The sequence below is a fragment of the Rutidosis leptorrhynchoides genome, chromosome 8 (assembly GCF_046630445.1).
Source record: "Rutidosis leptorrhynchoides isolate AG116_Rl617_1_P2 chromosome 8, CSIRO_AGI_Rlap_v1, whole genome shotgun sequence".
Classification (NCBI taxonomy): domain Eukaryota; kingdom Viridiplantae; phylum Streptophyta; class Magnoliopsida; order Asterales; family Asteraceae; genus Rutidosis; species Rutidosis leptorrhynchoides.
This window is the reverse complement of record NC_092340.1, coordinates 226,213,122-226,237,144: the sequence shown is the minus strand read 5'-3', so window position 1 is coordinate 226,237,144 and position 24,023 is coordinate 226,213,122. Positions and strand designations below refer to the sequence as shown.

The following is a 24,023-nucleotide window of genomic DNA, read 5'->3' as shown; positions in this document are numbered from 1 at the left end:
TCAGAGTGGTTGGTTCGTTTGATCATGCATATTTTGGATGCATATATACATCTAGATATTATTTTAGATAGATTGAAGCAAACAAAAACAGTAAACTATATTAATTCAATTAGCACAGTGAAAACCAAAGGAATCTTAAATTTCAATTAGGTATAGTATAGCAGCCGATATTTTTAACTTCATCTACCGACAAATTTCCCTGGAATGCAATATCGTGACCATTGCTAAACAGTTAACGTATAAATGTGTTCCTAAAAATCTCAAATTTTTAAATTAAACATATTTAATTATTTCACTCATTACCTGTTTGAAACCTGATCAAAAAGGTTTGAAAATTATTTATTTTCTGTTCCGATTTATATGTACGGAGTAGTAATATTTAAACTAAAAAGGATAAAAAAAATATTTTTAATAAATCTAGAATCTTCGTGATCAATTTACTCTCCAACTTTTATTTCAATTCTTCATGAACATGTACAATATCTATATTAAAGCTAACAAACATCAACCGAGTGTTACCGATATTTACCAATTAAGCTCAAAATCATTTATCTTTAATGTACGTTCTTTCTATATATATAACCAATCTTAATTAAAAAGTTTAAGTAACTAATTATATTAATTAGATCTTTTTAAACAAATAAATATAATATTATATATTTACAAGTATTATTATATATAAACATAAATATCTATATATATATATATATATATATTTAATAATATAATAATTTTTATTACATCACATATTATTTTACATATTTATTTCCTACCATTAAATCATATAATATTTCAAATAATATTCCAAATTATTATTTATATATACATTTAATTATATATGTATTTATTTACAAATAGTTGTTCGTGAATCGTCGGAAATAATCGAAGGGCAATTGAATATATATAACAGTTCAATTTTTTTTGAGATCCATCCTAACAGACTTTGCTTATCGTGTCAAAAATATTAAATCGTATCGAGAATTTGGTTTAAAATTAGTCGAAATTTTCCGGGTCGTGACACTATGCGACACAATTTAAAGTAGTCAAAAGACGCTCCATCTATGCATGTATACTCGACATCCAAGCAAGTATCAAAAAGAGTGCGGAAGCATGTATCAAGTAGCTTTCAAGGACCTGAGAAAACATATAGAAAACTGTCAACGAAAACGTTGGTGAAATCATAGGTGTTTTAGTAAACGTTGCATTTGAACCACAAGATTTAATATAATATGATTATCTAAATCATTTGCATTCCAAAGTTGTTATTTGTTTCGCGGGCACCCAATTATCAAACTTAACTGTTTTGCACCCTTCGCGTAGTGTTAGAACATACACTAGACCCGAAAATATATTTCATCCGCTAACGGTAGCGAACCGTCCGAATGAGGCTCGTCAAGCCCATGTGATCACATAATATAAGTTCACGTTTACACCCTGCAAGTGTAACTAATGATAATTGAATTGAGGCTTTTTGTTCAAACCCGTACGTGGAATGTTCGTTTTCGTACTTGTGTTTAAAGTGTAAAAGTATGATACGTATATATTTCTCATCCCATAGTTTAAAGCATAAAAGTTGTTTGAAGGATGGGACTATGATCTCACCTTGAGTGCACGTATGAAAAGTACTTCACAAAGTAACGTGTGCGAAGGATAGTTCTAGTCTTGACCTAAACCAATAGGTCGTATCAATAACGGTAAACACGATAGGTTAAAGATGTTTAATTAGTCCTATGGCTCGTTACGACTCGATTATGTAGCATGTGAATCAAATTGTCAAGTTTCATGCAAGATACAAGTACAGAAACAAGTTAGGAAGGTTGCATAATCATTTGGTTAAGTTTGACAAAAAGTCAAACTTTGGTCGGTCAAAGTCAACAAAAGTCAACACGTTCGGGTCGGGTCCCGAACTATTTTTCTGAGGTTTTTATTCATATATAAGCATGTTAGAACAAGTCTCATGTGAATCGGAGGTCCATAGTGTGCCAAACATTTTTCGTATTTTGACCAAAGAGGTCAGAAACTGGACACGGCTTAGGCCGCGCCGCGGCCCCAAATTGTCGCGCCGCGACAATACACGGGAACTGGTACCTGGTCAGTCTCAAATGTCCAAGTCTCAATTCCAAATACTTTCAAGCATAACTCGCAAACCACTAATACTTAGAACTCGTATCTTATATCGTTAGAAAGGTAATTTGACAAAGAACACAACTAAATACATTTCACCAACCAAAAATGTTATTTGTAACAATCGGCTTTCCAAAGTAAATGATCAATTAATGCACATATTTAATACACAAATTTGATAAGTGCACATTTATGATTCGGGCATTTAATGCATACATATAACATGCCGTTTTGTAGGTAATCGAGCATACAATACAACTAACTACTTACTAACTACAATTCATGTCATTCAATGCATCAAATATTCATTTCAAGCTTATCAAACCCTAACCCGAATTCACCAAAATCACTAATCAAGTTTATGGAGTTTTCTCAAGCAACCTACACATCAATTTGAAGCTAGTGATACTAGGAACACATTTAATACATGCATTTATAACATTTAACAACATTCAAACAACCAAATCACCAAATCAAACACACCAAAGTTCATACTCAAGCTAGTTACTTCAAATAATGAAATCGAGCATATAAATCATATATTCATGTTAGACTTGAGCCATAGACACTAATTAACAACTTTATAAGTTCAAAAATATCAAGAACACAAAATCTAGTGATTTTAGAAAGTTACCCAAACTTGATGAAGTCGGTATGGAATCGAAGAGTAAGTTACAAGGATTTCAAATATGTAATTTGTTTTGCAAGACACCCGCTAGCTTGGATTTAGATGATGATTCCTTGTTTGAGAAATTGAGAGAAAATATGGAAGTAGAAGAAGAAAAGGGAAAATGAAAAAGAAAAGATGGGGGTGGGGGTTGACTAGTCAAAGGCTAGTCACCTCTTTGGCATTTTGGCGAAACTAGTCCCTCAAGTCCGGTTGCGGGTGCGTGAATTACCTAGACGAGATATTTTTAAAACACGTATTAACGGGAGATGTTATAAACATATAACGGGATTTAAATAGTTAAACGGAAAAGTAAACGGAAAAAGGCGGGATGTTACAATGCGATCGCATGGGGTTTTAGTGCAAATCTCATGCACTCGCATGGGCTCATGCACTCGCATGGGTTTTATGCCTATTTCTCATTCACTCGCATGGGCAGCCTGGCCAGCTCATTTCTTGATTAAAACGTGGGCTGCTGATATATTTTAATATATAATATAATATATATAATTTTATGTAATTATATATATATATATATATATATATATATATATATATATATATATATATATATATATATATATATATATATATATATATATATATATATATATATATATATATATATTATATTCTAGTGCATAGTTGACTTGTAATTTTAGGTCCGTTGACTCGCGCATTGATGCTCGGTTTATGTCTCGGTTCCGGATTTTCAAACGCCTTTTCATATGCTTAGATATCTTGTACTTTGCGTTCCGCGATTTGTACTCTTGTAATTTTTAGACGTTTTTTTATCAATAAATGGAACCACTTGGATTGTATCTTGTACATTTGAGCTTTTTGGTCATTTGCGTCTTCAAATCTTTATTTGCGTCTTCAGTCTTCGCACTTATTTATTTAAACGAATATTACTTGAAAATAGAACAATTGCAACTGAAAACTTTACATATTGGAAGGATATTGTGCCTAAATATATGTTCATTTGGAGCAGTATCAGCAGATGTATTGTTTTGACTTTAAACTACATTAGATTGTTGTTATGAAGTCTTATAAAAAATTCCATTAATTTTGATTTGCAAACTTGGAAAGTGAAAGTTTGTGTGTTGAATATATGTTTTATTCTTCTGAATATCATATGCAAAGGTCAAACTTTGGAGATCATAGTTGACATAAGATTATTATTATTATTATAATATCAAATGCATATGTCGTACTATGCTAAATAGCAATCTTGAAATATATTTTTTTTTTCCCAAAGTTGGAAAAGGTTGATTGCGCAGATTTGTGGATAGAGGTCAATTTTACCGACAATAAGAGTAATGACCTGCACATGATTGCTTATATAGATCGTGATACAGATTGTATCATACGCTTAACAAGTGAATAAGGAAGGAATGATGATATGATCACTTAAGTTTGCAAGTATGAAGACAAAGAATTAAAAGTGATAGTTATGATCAAGAAGCGTTGGCAGCACCTATCGGTTAAGCAAGAATTAAAAGTGATAGTCGTGATCAACAAGTGTTGGCAACACTATATACAATATAATTTTTCTGCCCATTAAAATTTTGATTTGTCCTTAAGAAATCCCGCAAATTCGCGGGTCTTAAACTAGTACATATCAATTAACCACACCTGCCCCATTATATTAGTTATGACCATTTCGCCAAATGTTCAAAAAAGTGAAAAAAGTTCATCGCATTTAATACTTATAACCATTTGGTATGTTATAAAATTTTTTAAAAAAGATCCTCACGTACGACATACATATCACAACTTAAACGAGATGATTTAATGATCTTCGGCATCAAGGATAATATGATACAAACGAGGATTTAAACTCGCGCTTCACTACATGGTGGTTTGGTCGGTTAACGGAAGGGGTGATTTTGGTCGGTTAACGGTCGGTTAATTGTATGCAGAAAAAATAAAAGAATGAAAGAAAAAAAAAAGAGATAAAATATTGTAAAGAAAAGAGCGGAATTTTTTAAAAAAAAAAAGAAAATTATCAAGTTACCTCTAAAGTTGAGGATAATTACGGGGCTGCCAGCCTGCTACTATGAACAATAACAATCTTATCCCAGTTAATATGTTTTATAATAGCATGGGTCAACTACATTTTATAAACATGTTCGTTGAGGATATCTAATTGTTTTTTGTCCTCCTTGACGAGCTAAAGATGGTTTTTAATCTTCCTAGAGGCTGGGAAGGATCCAACGCGTGTTAGATTGGGTGCTCTCTTTGTTTTCTTTGGTGTGTTTTGTCATTGTATTTTGAGTGTTTTGTTGTAAGCTTCGTTACTTTGTCGTTCTTAGTCGAGTTCAGTAGTTTCTCGTATTTTATAAGTTTTTGGGGCTTCATTTATTTATATTTATATTTATATTTATATTTATTTTTATTTTTATTTTTATTTTTATTTTTATATTATATTAAATTATATTATATTATATTAAATTAAATTAAATTAAATTAAATTAAATTAAATTTATACTATTAGGCATGAAATTTTTAGTCGTTTGATTCCTACAAAACCACATCACCAAAAAACAAAATCACCCCCCAACTTTTTTTTCCCTAAAATACAATTCTACCCTCAAATTAGGGGAGCAAAACGTAAAATCAATATTCTAATAAAAAAATTTAAAAAACCTCCACCCAAATTTTTAACGGGCTATATCTTCTCGCTTGCCGCGAGTTAAATTTTTCCGACAACACCATTCAACTCGAAATAATTTTACGAACACAATGCAACTAACTATACGCGAAACGAACGCTTTTTAAAAACGCTAAATACTCCGTGCTATCTTTCATACATATACATAGACAAAACGCTTTATGAACACAGAGCGAGGTCATTAAATATACTAGGTACTAACCACGTGTATTCAAAATGGAACCCGAAAGGACCCGCGGCATCGCGCGAGCCTCTTTTTCTAGTTGTTTTAACAAAGTCCTTAATTAGTTTTATGAAGTTTTAGTTTTTTCCCCACAAAAAAAAAATGCGTTTTATAATAGCACCGAGCACGGATCAACTACGTAACTTTTGTCTAATTTGAATGACAAAGGGTATGTTTGGCACACTAGCTTGTGGGAGCTTATGAGAACTTATAGGAGCTTGAGCTTATGATTTTTATAAGCTCCAAGTCATAAGCTTTGTTTGGTAAACAAAAAAAGTAGAGCTTATGAAAATCATAAGCTATAGAAAAATAAGCTACTTCTAGTAGCCTATGAAAAAAAGTAGAGCTTATGAATTGGAAAATAAACTCCAGCTAGTTTACCAAACACTTATAAAAAATAATAAGCTCCAGCTACCAGCTTCAAAAATTAGCTCCAACTCCAGCTCCAGCTCTAGTCCATAAGCTCCAGCTCCGGCTCCAAGCTCCAGCTCCAGCTAGTTTCATCCAAACACACCCAAAATGTTTTTTGAACTGGAGGCATTAAGTAAAAACTATGAAAATGCAGGGACCTTATATGAGTATATTTTATTAGGAAGCGTATCAGGATTCAGGGTCGAGTTTTCAGTTAGGGTTTTGTGTCCGAATCCAACGGACTGAGGCTTCTCTTTCTCACAACCAGAAACAATCAATCTCGCAAACAAAGAGAGGTACATTGCCGTATTACATCTTACGTTTTTAATGATATTAATTGGATACAACAGCAGCTCCATCTCGTTCATTTCTGCAAGTGGCGGCCACCGAGGAGACGGTTGCTCCGCCTTTAAGAGTCGTTCAGATTGAAGGACTGGTATTGCGCCTTCTTTCTTCAATTTGTACCTAATTGTATTGCTACTGAATTTTGATTGACAATCAAAGGATTTTGTATTTGTATACTCTGTAGTGTTCATGATATTATCCAGCATTTGTAATATGTGGCTGAAATTGCTTTCAAACCAAAGTTAAAAGTATTTTAATTATATTAGTATCAACTTACTCTAAGCTCAATAAGCTCATAACTTGTTTACTCGATGGTGTGTTTTATTAGGCTAATTTGGTTTTTGAGTTTACATAAACACGAGTTCGTTCATGTTTTTGGTGATTGGTGAATAGCTGCTACTTTAAAAAATGTTTTCATTTATCTGCAACTTGATATTATGAACAGGCTATATTAAAGATCATTAAACACTGCACTGAGTTGTAACATCCCGCGTTTTTCCGTTAAATTTAATTTTAACACCGTTTTTTTTATAATATCTTTCGTTATTTAAATTCGTATTTTCCGATGACTAACGTTCTTAATATTCCCGTTATTTAATTATAACATCACTCGTTTACTCGAGCGTTTTAAGAAATATTCGTTTGGTTAACTCCCGCACCCGACAACAAACTTGAGGGACTAATCTTGGCATTTGGCCAAATGTTTGGTGACTAGTCACCACCTCCCCATCTCATCCATTCATTTTCCTCTTCTCCTTCTACCTCCTTTCTCTCTTCCATTTTTGAACCATAAACACCCAACTCACAAATTCATCATCTAAATCCGATTGGAGAAGCAAACATCAAAACAAATTACATTTTCGTGATCCTCTCTTCATCCTCTTCGATTTGGTACCAATTTCATAGCTTGGGGTAAAGTTTCTAAAAACTCTAGATTTCTCTAAATTCGTGTTTTTGACTTGAAATGGTGTTAGTTAGTGTCTATGGCTCGTGTATAACATGAATATATGTTTTGTTTGCTCGATTCGTTGTTTTGAGTAACTAGTTTGAACATTTGAAATGGGTGTGCTTAATCTTTGATTTTGGATGAGTTAATGTTGTTAAATTGTTAAAGTTTATGTTTTAAAAGTGTTACTAGCATCTTTAGCATCAATTGGATGTGTAGGTTGATTTGGAAAACATCATTTACATGATTATTGGTTTTGTGATTCTTGATTAGGGTTTGATGAACTCTAAAATGAAATTTTGATGCTTTGAATGCCATGAAATGTTATTAGTTAGTGATTAGTTGTATTGTATGTTTCATTACCTTCAAAACGGCATATCATATGTGTGAATTGCATTCCCGAATCTTGAAATGCGTTTTATGAACTTGAAACTTCGATTTTGAATATTTAACGATCATTTATTGAGGTTTTCATTGTTGTTAATGATGGAATTGATTCATGAAATGTGTTTAGTTGTTTTCCTTGTCAAAATACCTTTCCGATGATATAAGATACATGCTTTGGTTGTTTGCGGGTCATAAATGGTGATTGGTTGAAGTTAGGTTCGTGCATAAAACTTAAAAACTGCCAGAATTCTCTGCACAGGTAATGGCGCGGCGCGCCATATACCCGCGCGGCGCGCCAAAGTGGTCTGTCCAACTTTGTCGATTTTCGAATAATGTTTGCTATGCTACGCACCTCCGATTCACATGTAACTTGTTCTAACATGCTCATATATGATTAAAAACCTCAGAAAAATAGTTCTTGGACCCGACCCGAACGTGTTGACTTTTTTGTTGACTTTGACCGACCAAAGTTTGACTTTTTGTCAAACTTAACCAAATGATTATGCAACCTTCCTAACTTGTTTCTATACTTGTATCTTGCATGAAACTTGACAATTTGATTTCACATGCTACATAATCGAGTCGTAACGAGCCATAGGACTAATTGAACATCTTTGACCTATCGTGTTTACCGTTATTGATACGACCTATTTGTTTAGGTCAAGACTAGCACTATCCTTCGCACACGTTACTTTGTGAAGTACTTTTCATACGTGCACTCAAGGTGAGATCATAGTCCCATCTTTCAAATAACTTTTATGCTTTAAACTATGGGATGAGAAACATATACGTATCATACTTTTACACTTTGAACACAAGTACGAAAACGAACATTCCACGTACGGGTTTGAACAAAAATCCTCAATTCAATTATCATTAGTTACACTTGCAGGGTGTAAACGTGAACTTATATTATGTGATCACATGGGCTTGACGAGCCTCATTCGGACGGTTCGCTACCGTTAGCGGATGAAATATATTTTCGGGTCTAGTGTATGTTCTAACACTACGCAAAGGGTGCAAAACAGTTAACTTTGATAATTGGGTGCTCGCGAAACAAATAACAACTTTGGAATGCAAATGATTTAGATAATCATATTATATTAAATCTTGTGGTTCAAATACAACGTTTACTAAAACACCTATGATTTCACTAACGTTTTTGCGTTGACAGATTTCTATATCTTTTTCTCAGGTTCCTACATGGCTATTTTGATACATGCTTCCGCGTACATACATTTTGCTTGGGGTCAAGCATACATGCATACACTCTGATTACTTGCTTGGAGTCAAGCATACATACATACATACATACGCTAGTGATAGCACCTTTGGATTCAAACATTTGTTTACATACTTATGCTATTTATAGCAACCGTGATTTTCAACTTATTATGTCGCAAGTTATTTCATTATACTTTATAACTTTTGTAAACTTAATTGTTGTCAAACCGTTTAGTAAACTAAACTTTGTAAGTCTTGTACTTTTCAAATGAATGCGACATAATTTCGGTCAAACGAGTCTCATATAGGGACTATGACCATGTAACGGGACCTCAGTTAGCGACGCCGTCAATGACGATTTTGGTCGGGTCGCTACAGATGGTATCAGAGCGTTGGTTGTAGGGAACTAGGATATGCATTAGTGTGTCTGACAGAGTCGTTAGGACGCATTAGTGAATCTAGACTACAACCGGATAGTTAGCCATTGCATTCTGACATACATTTGCTATAGATAGCACTTACTTGACTACTTGTGCATTATACTTGAATCATTCTTAGGCAAACTTTTTAATGGTACCCAACCTTCATCATACGAACTCGTATTCCGCCACTTTTTGGTAACACACGTGAATTCAAGGTTTATACGCGTACGGATGACCACGACTTCGTTAGTCACTCTAGTTCGGGAATTCTGACTCCTTGGTTGTTATCCACCCCATCTCAGCTTACTATCCACAAGTGTTGTAAAGTTACCACCACTACTCTAGATGAGTATCGTCATCACTATTTATCACTACGGTTGTGTACTACTCGTTATCATGACTCGTTACTCTTTTCATACCTAAATACATTATTGTCTGACTCGAACTGCATTGACGTGAACAATCATTTATACACTTCCCTCGGGGAACGCTTCCTTAGAGTTGCAGAAATTCTTTCGATTTAATACGAGTCACGTTTGAGACGTCGTTACATTTTGTTCATTTTAGATCTTCACGATGACACGAACTTGAATCTATGGAGTGATGTGGGAATGGAGGTATGAGTTAGCGTAATATAACGACACTCGATCAACGTGGTTATATTACGGTAAGACATACCAAAGTTCTAATGACACGTGATGGTGGTTAGACTCGATCAACCTAATCACCACCATGTGCCATATACATGACTTCATCTATTCATGTTTGGACATCTGAAAACTCCGAAAGTACTGACAACAACCATACCGGGGACACACCTTCGAATATTGTCGAACCATATTTATGCTTCCGAATGAATGACGAATTCTTTCAACTTCAAACATACGTTATACATGAATACTATCTCGTCCTCGCACAGTTTTATCAACGAATTACAATATACCTGTTATGCTCACACCGAGGTGGAAACTTCTCTCGTATTACGCTCGTACTTCCGTATAAGGAAATCTTTGATTCTAAATTTTCAATGGAGAGATAGACTCTTCACGTTATACTAGTACTCGCCTCGAGGGTGAATAGCCCCGACGAACGTTTTCAGAAACCAATGAGAACTGGCTCCGACAAACGTTTTTGGAAACAGATTTCGCGACGCAAATTTCTTGAGAAACTTGTTCTAACTAACGTTTTCGAGTCCTGATGTACTCGTTCAAACATACCTTACAGAAATGTACCTCATTTCAGATCGAGATTCTTGTTTCACTTCTAGATTTCAGAGTGCTTTACTTAAAGCCTCGGGACCGCGTTTAAACATGAGTACAACACATCAACGCATCTCGAAGGGCCAAACAAACATACGATTCAAACCTTGGAAACCATAAAACGAATTCGTGTTATCGACTTCAAAATTTCTTGAGAAAAGTCATTGCCTTTACTAAATTCTCTTACGCCGATGGTTATCATTCAAGTCTTAACGTCACACCTTTTAAAATCTTATGTGACCAGAAACATCATTCTCCTTTTGTAGAACCAAGTAAATGATAATCAAACCACCGAACCCGAGCTCATTCATGGAACAACCAAGAAACTTCTTTAACCTCAGAAAGGCTCGAGACGACCGTAGTCGCCAAAGGAGCTATGCCACTGTTAGACGTAAACTTTTCAAATTCCATGTGGGAAATCGCGTAATGTAAAAAGTCGCACCTTGAGGAGGTGTAATTCATTTCGGGAAACGTAGAAAGCTAAATCCGCGATATTTTGATCCTTTTAAAAAGCTTGGGGCGTTTTGGACCCGTTGCTAGCCATTTAGATTTTCCGACTCGTTTGAGTCTCCGTTCATCCTACATTCCATGCGCTAAACTTAAAGACTTGTCTCGCGAAAAAAAAACTTATTATTCCTATTGATGAAACTATGAATCGTGAAACCAACTTTAAAACAACGTAAAATCCCGACCGTCAAAGTTCGTTGAAATGCCCAAGGTAGTACCCTCACTTATTCGTAGAGTTTACAATGCAAGGTTTCGAAGAAGAAACAACTACTACTTCCAACTAAATTTCGGGACGAAATTTCTTTTGAGGTGTGGATAATGTAACATCCCGCGTTTTTCCGTTAAATTTAATTTTAACACCGTTTTTTTTTATAATATCTTTCGTTATTTAAATTCGTATTTTTCGATGACTAACGTTCTTAATATTCCCGTTATTTAATTATAACATCACTCGTTTACTCGAGCGTTTTAAGAAATATTCGTTTGGTTAACTCCCGCACCCGACAACAAACTTGAGAGACTAATCTTGGCATTTGGCCAAATGTTTAGTGACTAGTCACCACCTCCCCATCTCATCCATTCATTTTCCTCTTCTCCTTCTACTTCCTTTCTCTCTTCCATTTTTTGAACCATAAACACCCAACTCACAAATTCATCATCTAAATCCGATTGGAGAAGCAAACATCAAAACAAATTACATTTTCGTGATCCTCTCTTCATCCTCTTCGATTTGGTACCAATTTCATAGCTTGGGGTAAAGTTTCTAAAAACTCTAGATTTTTCTAAATTCGTGTTTTTGACTTGAAATGGTGTTAGTTAGTGTCTATGGATCGTGTATAACATGAATATATGTTTTGTTTGCTCGATTCGTTGTTTTGAGTAACTAGTTTGAACATTTGAAATGGGTGTGCTTAATCTTTGATTTTGGATGAGTTAATGTTGTTAAATTGTTAAAGTTTATGTTTTAAAAGTGTTACTAGCATCTTTAGCATCAATTTGATGTGTAGGTTGATTTGGAAAACATCATTTACATGATTATTGGTTTTGTGATTCTTGATTAGGGTTTGATGAACTCTAAAATGAAATTTTGATGCTTTGAATGCCATGAAATGTTATTAGTTAGTGATTAGTTGTATTGTATATTTCATTACCTTCAAAACGGCATATCATATGTGTGAATTGCATTCCCGAATCTTGAAATGCGTTTTATGAACTTGAAACTTCGATTTTGAATATTTAACGATCATTTATTGAGGTTTTCATTGTTGTTAATGATGGAATTGATTCATGAAATGTGTTTAGTTGTTTTCCTTGTCAAAATACCTTTCCGATGATATAAGATACATGCTTTGGTTGTTTGCGGGTCATAAATGGTGATTGGTTGAAGTTAGGTTCGTGCATAAAACTTAAAAACTGCCAGAATTCTCTGCACAGTTAATGGCGCGGCGCGCCATATACCCGCGCGGCGCGCCAAAGTGGTCTGTAAAACTTTGTCGATTTTCGAATAATGTTTGCTATGCTACGCACCTCCGATTCACATGTAACTTGTTCTAACATGCTCATATACGATTAAAAACCTCAGAAAAATAGTTCGGAACCCGACCCGAACGTGTTGACTTTTTCGTTGACTTTGACCGACCAAAGTTTGACTTTTTGTCAAACTTAACCAAATGATTATGCAACCTTTCTAACTTGTTTCTATACTTGTATCTTGCATGAAACTTGACAATTTGATTTCACATGCTACATAATCGAGTCGTAACGAGCCATAGGACTAATTGAACATCTTTGACCTATCGTGTTTACCGTTATTGATACGACCTATTTGTTTAGGTCAAGACTAGCACTATCCTTCGCACACGTTACTTTGTGAAGTACTTTTCATACGTGCACTCAAGGTGAGATCATAGTCCCATCTTTCAAATAACTTTTATGCTTTAAACTATGGGATGAGAAACATATACGTATCATACTTTTACACTTTGAACACAAGTACGAAAACGAACATTCCACGTACGGGTTTGAACGAAAATCCTCAATTCAATTATCATTAGTTACACTTGCAGGGTGTAAACGTGAACTTATATTATGTGATCACATGGGCTTGACGAGCCTCATTCGGACGGTTCGCTACCGTTAGCGGATGAAATATATTTTCGGGTCTAGTGTATGTTCTAACACTACGCAAAGGGTGCAAAACAGTTATAAATTTAAAAAACACACATACGCTCTCTGCTACAGTGGCGATTTTGCTACAGGGTTTCTTTGCTACAGTAATCGATTTTTTCTTTGTAATCCAGTGAAATTTGTTGTATTCTTCCACTAAACTCCACTGTAGGATAATGAAATCCAAACGTAATGTACCTCCTGACCCTCCTGATGTATCAAATCGTGATAATATTGCTGGATCTAATTACAATCACTTTGTCAAACTTCCTGAAGAAAATTTTCATGATGCTGAATCGGATGTGTTGGTTGATTCTAGAGGCCCTGGTACGTCGATCTTTCCTCCTGTACCTACATTTAGAGCTCCTAACACTGATTTGGTAAGGAATCGGTCAGATCTGGAAGGTCACTGTTCATCCCTGGTTTCTGACAATACTGATGCCAAAGATGAGCAGACTGCTGGTGTTCCTGAGAGGAGTGAGCTGTTGAAAAATACAATTGGCATCAATAATAATGTACTCAAACAAGGTATTACTGTTTCTCACTCTGATTTTGTTGTTAGTGATTCGCAAACTCATGATACTGACATGAGCATGAATGATGAGAACAATGATGGGTCTAGAGATGTTCATTTAAACACAAACCCTGGTATTTTGACTTATAAAAGGTTGAGAAGGAAGAGAAAGGGGCTTTTCTCTATGCAATTGATCAAAGCTATGAAGACACCTGATATGCTATCTGCTGGAACAGCTCCTACTTTGTTGTCTGATGCTGACCCAGTTTATGTTGATCAGAGTGTTCCCAAGAAACCTACAAGAAGAACCAGAAGGAAAATGAAGGCTCAAGAAGCTGATAAGCCGACTAGAAAGGTTATGGTTAAAGGTATTAATAAACCTATGACTTCTGAAACTAGAAAATTGTTCCTGACTTTCAAGCGTAGGTTGGCTTCTAAGCTTGATGCAGCTACTATGGGTGATCAAATGGGTTATCATAGTCATGTTGATCCTGGTTTTAGTAAGAATATGGAATCTGTTGGTTTGAAGTTTAGTATGGGATCCAAGGCTCCAATGAATGTTGATAGTACAAATGATAAAGTGAGGGAAGTATTACCTGGAGTGGAGAATGTTCCACTCAATTTTGAATTTGGTAAAGATGATGATCAAAACACTGAAAATCAAAAGGATTCTGCTACTTTTGCTGAAACTGTTGGTAAAAATGGAGGTATAGATGATCTTTCAAAGCTGGAATATTGTCCCCCTTTGGTTATGCCTAATGGGGAGAAGGTAGTACATTTGAAGGGTGAGTTTATTGCTAAAACATGTAATGCTTATGCTAAGTCTCTGTATGGGTATTTTGTGGGTATAAACATGAATTTTGCTGCTGTTAATTTTAATCTTAGAAGGATGTGGCGTGTATATGGCATACGGGATATTTCTGTGAATACCTCAGGTTATTTTTTCTTTAGATTCAATGATGAAGAGGGTATGCAGAAGGTTTTTAATAGTGGGCCTTGGCTTGTTGATAATGTGCCTCTTTTTCTGAAAAAATGGGAACCTGGGTTGTGTTTGGAAAAGCATGAACCATCTGTTATTCCACTGTGGGTTTCTATTATAGATCTTCCTGTTGAACTTTGGAATTGGGGCAATATTAGTCAGATTGTGAGTTGTATTGGTAAACCATTGGTTATGGATAAGATTACAAAAGAAAGGTGTACTAATCAGGTGGGTAGAGCAGGATATGCAAGGATACTTGTGGAAGCTGATGCTTCTAATGTCTTACCTGATGTTGTTAATGTTGTTTATCCGCCAGTTGATGGACACTTGGGCAGATCAGTTAATTTGAAAATTGGCTATCAATGGAAACCACCAAGATGCTCATATTGTAAAGTATTTGGACATATATATGAGAAATGCAGTAAAAGAACATTAAATGATGAGGAAATACAAGCAAAGAATAAAAAAGAAGAAGAATTAAAGCAAAAGGAGTTAAAGAAACAAATGGAAGTTGATGAGGGTTGGAAGACTGTGGTAAAGGGTAATAGAATCATTAAGGATGTTGGTGGTGACCCTATGGTTAGGCCTGCTTTTGGAGGTCAAAGACAGTTTGTTAATCAGAACTGGAATGGTAAAAGGAATCAAAATAGGGTGCCATTTAGAACCGGTGGATCTAGAAATGCTTTTAAACCTAGAAATAATCAATACCAGAATAATAAGGGCACATATGTTAAAGTAAATGATAAAGGTAAGGGTATTGAAGGGGATAATGATAAAGGTAAGGGTATTGAAGGTGGTAATTTAAGTTCAGGATATGGTGGGATTGAGAATGGGAATAATCAGAAGCATAAGAAGAAAGTTTATAGTGAAAAGAATACATCTGTTTCAGATCATAATAAGAATCCATATGATGTGTTGGGTGAGAATGAAATTATTATTGAGGAGACTATTAATGATAAGTTTGACTCTTGGTGGAAATTATGGATCGGAGAAGAAGAAATTGAAGGCCTATTTGGACAAGGATAATCCTCCTAATAAAGATATTATTGATAGTTGGCAGCCTCATGAGTTCAAATACTTTAGGACTCAATGGGTTGCTTATGGCTTTGGGGACTTTACAAGGAATGGGATGGTTGTTGATGTTGAATATGATGATGATGAAACATCTCAAACCGTTAATATGGATGATATTGGAAGTAGTGGCCCACAACACAGTCATAATGTTGTGGAGGTTATACCTACTGTTTCCAATGTTTAAGCTCTCATGTTGGAATATTAGAGGTCTAAATCATTCCTCTAAACATAAGGAGGTTAAGAAGCACATTTTGGATTGTGGTAGTAGTGTATGTGGTATTGTAGAGACTAAGGTGTTAACTAAAAATTTACCTAAAGTAGTTACTAAAATTTTTAGTAATTGGAATTGGGGTTCTAATAGTGCGGTTTGTAATGGGAGGACCAGAATTTTAATTGGCTGGGATCAAAATGAGGTAGTGTGTAATATATTACATACTACTAACCAACTGATCCATTGCAAAGTTAATCAACTGAGTAGTGGTAAAGAATTCTTCTGTTCCTTTGTCTATGGTTCTAGTTGTGATATAGAAAGGAGAAACTTGTGGAAAGATCTGGGTATTTTGAAGTCTGTAATTGGTAAAGATAAGTGGATCGTGATGGGTGACTTTAATGCATGGTTAAACCCAGAAGATAGGTCAACTGGCAGTTCCAGGATATCAAGGAAAATGCTGGAGTTTAGGGAGTGTGTGGAGCAGATTGAGGTTGAAGATCTTAACCATTCTGGATTTCATTTTACCTGGATACAAAAGCCACATGCTACTGGTCCTAATAAGGGGATTTTAAGCAAACTGGATAGGGTGATGTGCAATTCTCCATTCCTATCTAGCTTTCCTAAAGCTTTTGTTGAAATTCAACCATTTGTTACCTCTGATCATTGCCCTATGGTGGTGACCATTCCTAATATGGATAGAAAAAGAGCTAAATCTTTTAGATTTAGTAATCATCTTGCAACCAAAGAAGAGTTTCTACCACTAGTCTCTGATATTTGGAGTAATTTAGTTCCTGGCTATGCAATGTATTCTGTGGTCACTAAGATGAAAGAAGCTAAGAAGAAGTTGAGGATTCTTAGTAGGGTTAAAGGTGATGTTTCGGTTAATGTGATAAACCTTAGGCAGGAGTTATCTGATATTAAGGTAAGGTCCTGCTAGATCCTGACAACCAATTGATCAGAAATGAGGAATGTAAATGCTATAAACATTATAAACAAGCTACTGTTGATGAAGAAAAACAATTGATTCAAAAATGCAAAGTTCAGTGGTTAAAGGAAGGGGATTTTAATACTGTATACTTTCACAAACTTGTAAAAAGTAGGGTCAACAGAAGTAGAATTGAGGTTATTCATGATTTGCAGGGCAACAGATTTGAGGGTAATGATGTCCCCAATCAAATTGTTAAGTATTATGAAGGTCTATTGGGAAAGAGCCAACCTGTTAGGACCATAGATAGGCCTAATGATTTATTTCATAGAAAGAATGATGCTCAGAAGGCTTGGGATATGGTTAGAATGGTTGAAATGAAAGAAGTTAAAGAAGCTTTATGGGATATAGATGATATAAAATCTCCTGGACCAGATGGTTTTGGAGCTAAATTTTTTAAAGCTGCATGGTCTGTGATTGGAAATGAAGTGTTTCAAGCTGTTAGCGAGTTTTTCCTAAATGGTAATCTTCTTGGTGAGGTTAATGCTACTCTTATTGCTCTTGTTCCTAAAATTGAATGCCCAAGGTTTGCCTCTGAATTTAGACCAATTGCATGCTGTAATGTTATTTACAAGATCATTAGTAAAATACTTACTAATAGGATTAAGGGTTGTCTTGATGATGTAGTTGATGAAAACCAATCTGCCTTTATCCCTGGTAGGCATATTAGTGACAATATCTTATTAGCTCAGGAATTGATGAAGGGGTATAAAAGGAAAAAGGGTAAGGCAAGATGTGCTTTTAAGGTTGATATTCAGAAAGCTTATGACACTGTTGATTGGTCATTTCTTGAGCAGTGTTTGAAGATGTTTGGTTTTCATGATATTATGATAAGGTGGCTTATGAATTGTGTGTCTACTCCTTCCTATGCAATTTCGGTCAATGGTGGTCAACATGGATACTTTAAGGGTAAAAGAGGTATCAGGCAGGGTGATCCTTTGTCTCCTTATCTATTTACACTTGTAATGGAAGTTCTGAATTTGTGCATTAAGAGAAAAATTGAGGAAAATGGTGAATTTCAATATCACCCTAAATGTTGTGAGCTTAAACTGACTCATATATGTTTTGCTGACGACCTTTTGATGTTTTGTAGAAGTACTCCCAATTCTGTTAGGGTTTTAAAAGAGGCTCTAGATGAGTTTGGGTCATATTCTGGATTAATTCCCAATGTATCCAAGAGTACTATATTCTTGGGCAATGTTGATGAGGGTAATAAGCTAGATATTTGTCAGATTATGTCCTTTGTGGTTGGTAATCTCCCTTTTAAGTACTTAGGTGTTCCTCTTATATCCTCTAAGCTTTATTGCAATGATTGTAGTGTTTTGGTGGATAATGTCAGGAAAAGAATTAAAGATTGGAGGAATAAGTTTTTGTCTTATGCCGGTAGATTGCAGCTTGTTGCCTCAGTTTTGCAATCTATGCAAGTATATTGGATGTCCATGTTTTTACTCCCAAAAACGGTGATATATGACATAGAAAAGATGCTTAGGAAGTTTTTATGGGGATCATATGATCAAAGCAGAGGGATGGCAAAAGTTGCCTGGAAAACTGTTTGCTTACCTAAACTTCAGGGTGGTCTTGGCCTTAAATCTTTATATGAGTGGAACACTGTTTTTATAGCAAAACATATGTGGAATGTTATTTGTGGTAAGAGTTCTTTATGGGTTAAATGGATTAACACATATAAACTTCAGGGAAAAAGTATATGGGATGTTAAAATGTTTGATGATGACTCTTATAGTTGGAGGAGTATCCTAAGCCTAAGAAGTAAATTTAGACTAAAATTTGTTCACGAGATTGGGGATGGTCAAAAAACTTCCTTTTGGTTTGACAATTGGCATCCAGAAGGGCCTTTGTGTAACCTGTTTTCAAATAGACAAATATATGCTACTAGGCTAAGCAGGAGATGTACCGTTAGCAGCTGTTTTAAAAATGGAGTATGGGTTTGGCCGGAGGAGCTTACTGAAAATTTTTATACTAATTTAAATGCCTACAATCCTATTTATAAAGCTGGCACCACTGATTCTGTTATGTGGCGTGATAATAAGGGGAAATTGGTTAATTTTAGTGTTAATAATGCTTGGAAAGATATTAGAGAAGACAGGGATGTAGTTAAATGGCATAAACTTATTTGGTTCTCTCAAAATATACCAAAGCATGGATTTATTCTATGGTTGGCGGTCCAGTCGAGGCTTACTACCCAAGATAGAATGGAGAAATGGGATATGATTAACTGCCAGGTTTGCCCCTTATGCAACTCTGTTAAAGATTCACACGTACATTTGTTTATTGATTGCATATATGCCAAAGATGTGTGGAAATATTTTAAAGGTAAAGCTAGGGCTGATGATATGATAGACATAATTATTGAAGGCCAACTGACATGGGATGATCTTATTGATCATTTTGTTAAAATCCCATGTAACAAATCCATATGGAGTATTATTGGAAGATTGGTGGTTGCTGCAATTATATACTTCATTTGGCAGGAAAGAAATTTCAGAATTTTTAAAGGTGATCGAAGAACTGTTGATGTTGTTTGTAGTGTTATTCAAGAAGTGATTAGGTTAAGGCTAGAGGGTCTTAAGATAAACAACTCAGATCAGGTCAGAAATGCAGCTGGTATTTGGAATTTTGGTATGGAGAGTGTCATGGTTCAAATAAATACTAGTTTAAATGGTTGAGTCAATTTACTGCTGGATATGTAGGTGGATCTTGTGGTATATGGTATTTTGGTTATATGCAGGTTTGACTTATATTAGTCAAAATGTTCGTGGTCATTGGTTAGGAATATTAAGGAATATGTATAAAATTAGAACATTATATTGTTACTTGGTTTTTTTGTTTGTTAAATTTTGTAGGTATCCCATTATGGAAATGTTGGTGTGTCTTTTGGAGCAAAGTCAAAGGGAGTCTAAGATTAAAGAGATAAAAGATTTGAAAGATCAAGAGCAGGATTCTTTAGAGTCATGCCCAAGGATATGGATCACTTTGAAGTATAAAGGTATGCATTGTGTTTTGAATTTAAAATGTCATTTCTTGCAGGTGGTTCTTCAATTGGTTATGAGTCATAGGTCTTATAGAAATGGTATTGGTGATTGTATAGACTTTGTCTTTTATTGGTATATGGATGAATTATGGTGAATGTTTTATTTTCTATGCTTTCTAGTTTGGTAGAAAGTGTAATAGTGTTTCGGATGGTTCACTAAAAATCATCCCCCCATGTACTTTTCGTTTTTTGATGGTATAAAATTCTCCGGGGTACCGTCCTCTTTCTCCCAAAAAAAAAAAAAAAAAAAAAAAAGGTGCAAAACAGTTAAGTTTGATAATTGGGTGCCCGCGAAACAAATAACAACTTTGGAATGCAAATGATTTAGATAATCATATTATATTAAATCTTGTGGTTCAAATACAACGTTTACTAAAACACCTATGATTTCACCAACGTTTTTGCGTTGACAGTTTTCTATATCTTTTTCTCAGGTTCCTACATGGCTATTTTGATACATGCTTCCGCGTACATACATTTTAATTGGGGTCAAGCATACATGCATACACTCTGATTACTTGCTTGGAGTCAAGCATACATACATACATACATACGCTAGTGATAGCACCTTTGGATTCAAACATTTGTTTACATACTTATGCTATTTATAGCAACCGTGATTTTCAACTTATTATGTCGCAAGTTATTTCATTATACTTTATAACTTTTGTAAACTTAATTGTTGTCAAACCGTTTAGTAAACTAAACTTTGTAAGTCTTGTACTTTTCAAATGAATGCGACATAATTTCGGTCAAACGAGTCTCATATAGGGACTATGACCACGTAACGGGACCTCAGTTAGCGACGCCGTCAATGACGATTTTGGTCGGGTCACTACATGAGTTTTTTCCTGCTCTTGTGACTGGGCAACTTCTTGGGTTAGATGTTGGCAGTGTTCTTGAAGTAACCAATTGCTTCCCCTTTCCTGTACGTGATGATTTTGCTTACATTTTCTTATAATAATAATAATAATAATAATAATAATAATAATAATAATAATAATAATAATAATAATAATATAATAATAATAATAATAATAATAATAATTCATTATCTTTTTACTATGACTCTTTGTAAACCGTCAATTTTAACTTAAAAAATTGGCCGATTCGCGAGGAAGACGAGGAGATTGAGGCAGACGGTGCAAACTATCAACTTGAGATTATGAGATGCTTGAGAGAAGTCAATGTTGACAATAACACCGTTGGGTGGTGAGGCCATAGGTGTTACTTATGTTTATAAAAGTGTGTATAAATTGCTCGTGCTAGTGTGTGTATCAATATATAAGAATAAATGCTAATATCTGTTAACTGTTCCAAGAATGCTTCATTCTGTAGTATTTTGCTAATATAAGAGAATTGAGTATATTTAAAACTTCTCCAGGTATCAGTCAACTTTATTAGGCTCTTTTCAGACAGTGGAGCTGATTGAGACCTTCATGAATTACCAGGTAATCCCATTTTTTTTCAAATATGTATTCCTTATGTGTGCATTATTTATGATCCTTCCAAGTCCAACCAAGGTGTCTTGGCTTTGAAGGCTTTGAAACTTTCTGATTCCTTTCATGGAACTTTATCGCAACAATGAATTTAATGGAGAAAAGTAATGTTCATTCTATTTGTTTTTTTTTTTTTTTTTATATGTTTTACCCAAATTGTAAATTTAACCTGACTTTGTATTTTTCTTTTGCAATTTAGGTTGCGGGAGAAAAATATATCATGGGTGGATATCTTTGAGGAGATACCTGTATGTTTTTAAGGCAACTTACTATCATTATGAACAAGATATTTGTTTGAATATAAACTTAAGAAAAGAATTGTTATCTAGTTTAAAGGTTACTATGAATACCACATTTTCTGGATGCTAAAATTCTTTCACTAGATTTATTTTTTATATTTAACAGATCAAGGTATCAAATTCTGCTCTTGTTAGTGCATTTATGACTGAACTGGAAGCTGATTCACCTGTGACCCAGGTAATTTGCAATTTGTTTTTAGGAAAGGTCTGATGTTTTCACTATCTACAAATTGTATAAACAAAGTCTAATAGTCCTTATTCTTTGCTAGTCTGATTACGATAGGTTACAGTTATCAACAAATCCTTTTATGGAAAGGAACATGGAGTTTTTAATTGAATGCATGGATGATCTCTCAATGGAACAGCAAAAGGTTGGGCTTTTATTTCAGCTGTTGGTTGTACTAAATGATTTGTATAGTGGGACCCACAATGACTAGTGTTTTTGTTTCCCAGTTCCAATTTTATTATCGTAATCCGTCACGTCAGCAAGCCCAACAACAAACATGGCTTTAAAAGAGAAGGTACTTTCTTTCCTGTTACCTTGATAATAGTAGGATGCATTGTTGTAAAAATCCCCGATTACACCTGATTAATCCCCGATTACTCGTTTTTAAGAACATGCCGATCTGATTATCTAAATTCCGTTTAATAGGTCAAAATTGATTTGTTGGTCAAACTAAGATTTAGTCGGTCAAAATCGGTAAAACTCAAAATTAGTCAGCATTATCTGTTGATGACTTGATGTCTTGACTTTTGTGTATGTTGACTCGTTTATAACCCGCGGTTTCTCGGGATTTTTAAATAAAGTTAAAAATAGTTAACTATGAAATCATATTCATATCGTCATTGTTGCAGGTTGGAGTTCTGAAACAATATAATATTAGCAGACGTTGCAAAAGTTTCATAGATTATCATGCGTAAAAAATGCAGTAAACATGTGTACAAAAGATATAGCCCGAAACATTATGGGATGAAGTATGAGTACAAAATATATAGTTAGCAATGTCAGTTATAAAAGTAAGACGTTCTAGTGCTCTCATGGCTGCTGTTAGTGACCTAGTATGTTTCCTCATCAAGTAGAGAACCACAAACACAATTTAAAGGAAAATACTTTCCAAAATCATGATTACAATAAAAATTTCCGACATTCAACTTGATAATATTTAAAAAAACAACTAAAAACAAATCGATTTTTTTTACCACTACAGAGAATTCTTCAAATCCCATTACCTAAACTGCCTGACCCATACGGGTCACCGTAACTAATTATGTTTAAAGTACTAGTCATGGTGTGTGTTCATTGTATGCCATACTCTTTAGTATTATTCTAAAGGTTATATTACCTCATTCACTAATGTGTGATTTAGCTGTGTAAGTGCTAAAGAAATAAGTGATGCATGTTTAAGAAATACTTGAGGTTTTATGTCAATTTCCGTGAAATCTGAATGTAACTTATTATCGTCATGTTTCTTCTATTAAATGCAGTGTTGCAGGGCAGAGTTTCAGCAGGTTATATTTGATGAAGGCATTGCATGAAAACTGAGGGCTATCAGTACCATGAAACATGATTATCTATATATGTGAGATTGAATATGAACATTGGCTAGTTGGTTATGGTGGGTTGTATCTTCTGATTTTGCTTGCTTTTCATCTGTAACTGAAGTGGTCTGGTGTATGTTAGGAGAATTTTGATCCAAAAAGATTTTGTTTACTCCTTGGGTTGTTTTTATAAGGTTTAAGGCGACCAAACTATATATATATAATTTTTTTTCCTGATGTAGGCTATATACCCAAAAATTACTATTGTAGGCTATGTATTTTGAAAAAGTGTGTTAATGTAAACCAACTCAACTTGTTAACTTGATAAAGTGTGTTACGGATGACTTGATAATGGTGTTTTTGTGGATTCCAGCATAGTGGTGGTTGGTGGCGGAAGTACCTCAAAACTGCACATTAAGACATCAAAATTTGCAGAAACGAACTTGAGTGATCCCGAACAATTCTCCATTTTTAGTTTTTCAGAAAACGATCTCAAAAACACAAACACAATCAATTTCA

General features: G+C 34.6%; 1 protein-coding gene across 3 annotated transcripts; it reads left to right on the top strand.

Annotated features, from left to right (window-relative positions):
- Positions 1-6,318: 6,318 nt before the first annotated feature.
- On the top strand, positions 6,319-23,833 carry LOC139861288 (eukaryotic translation initiation factor 3 subunit H-like). Of its 3 annotated transcripts, none has more exons than XM_071849662.1 (9): positions 6,319-6,535; positions 19,980-20,122; positions 21,552-21,618; positions 21,708-21,770; positions 21,866-21,914; positions 22,072-22,143; positions 22,235-22,336; positions 22,419-22,486; positions 23,451-23,833. In XM_071849662.1, exons 4-8 carry the CDS (start codon positions 21,733-21,735, stop codon positions 22,476-22,478), a joined length of 321 nt encoding a protein of 106 aa, XP_071705763.1. In that variant the 5' UTR covers positions 6,319-6,535; positions 19,980-20,122; positions 21,552-21,618; positions 21,708-21,732; the 3' UTR covers positions 22,479-22,486; positions 23,451-23,833. The 3 variants fall into 3 exon arrangements, with proteins under 3 accessions (XP_071705763.1, XP_071705761.1, XP_071705764.1); XM_071849663.1 differs by lacking the exons at positions 6,319-6,535; positions 19,980-20,122 and adding exons at positions 20,984-21,095; positions 21,289-21,391; XM_071849660.1 differs by lacking the exon at positions 19,980-20,122.
- The last annotated feature ends 190 nt before the right edge of the window (positions 23,834-24,023 follow it).

Bases quoted from the DNA above. Each gene is read 5' to 3' on its own strand.
- LOC139861288 (XM_071849660.1), top strand. From the start codon at position 21,733: ATGGAACTTTATCGCAACAATGAATTTAATGGAGAAAA. The intron at 21,771-21,865 runs GTAATGTTCATT...TTTGCAATTTAG, and splicing joins AATGAATTTAATGGAGAAAA to GTTGCGGGAGAAAAATATAT. The intron at 21,915-22,071 runs GTATGTTTTTAA...TATATTTAACAG, and splicing joins ATATCTTTGAGGAGATACCT to ATCAAGGTATCAAATTCTGC.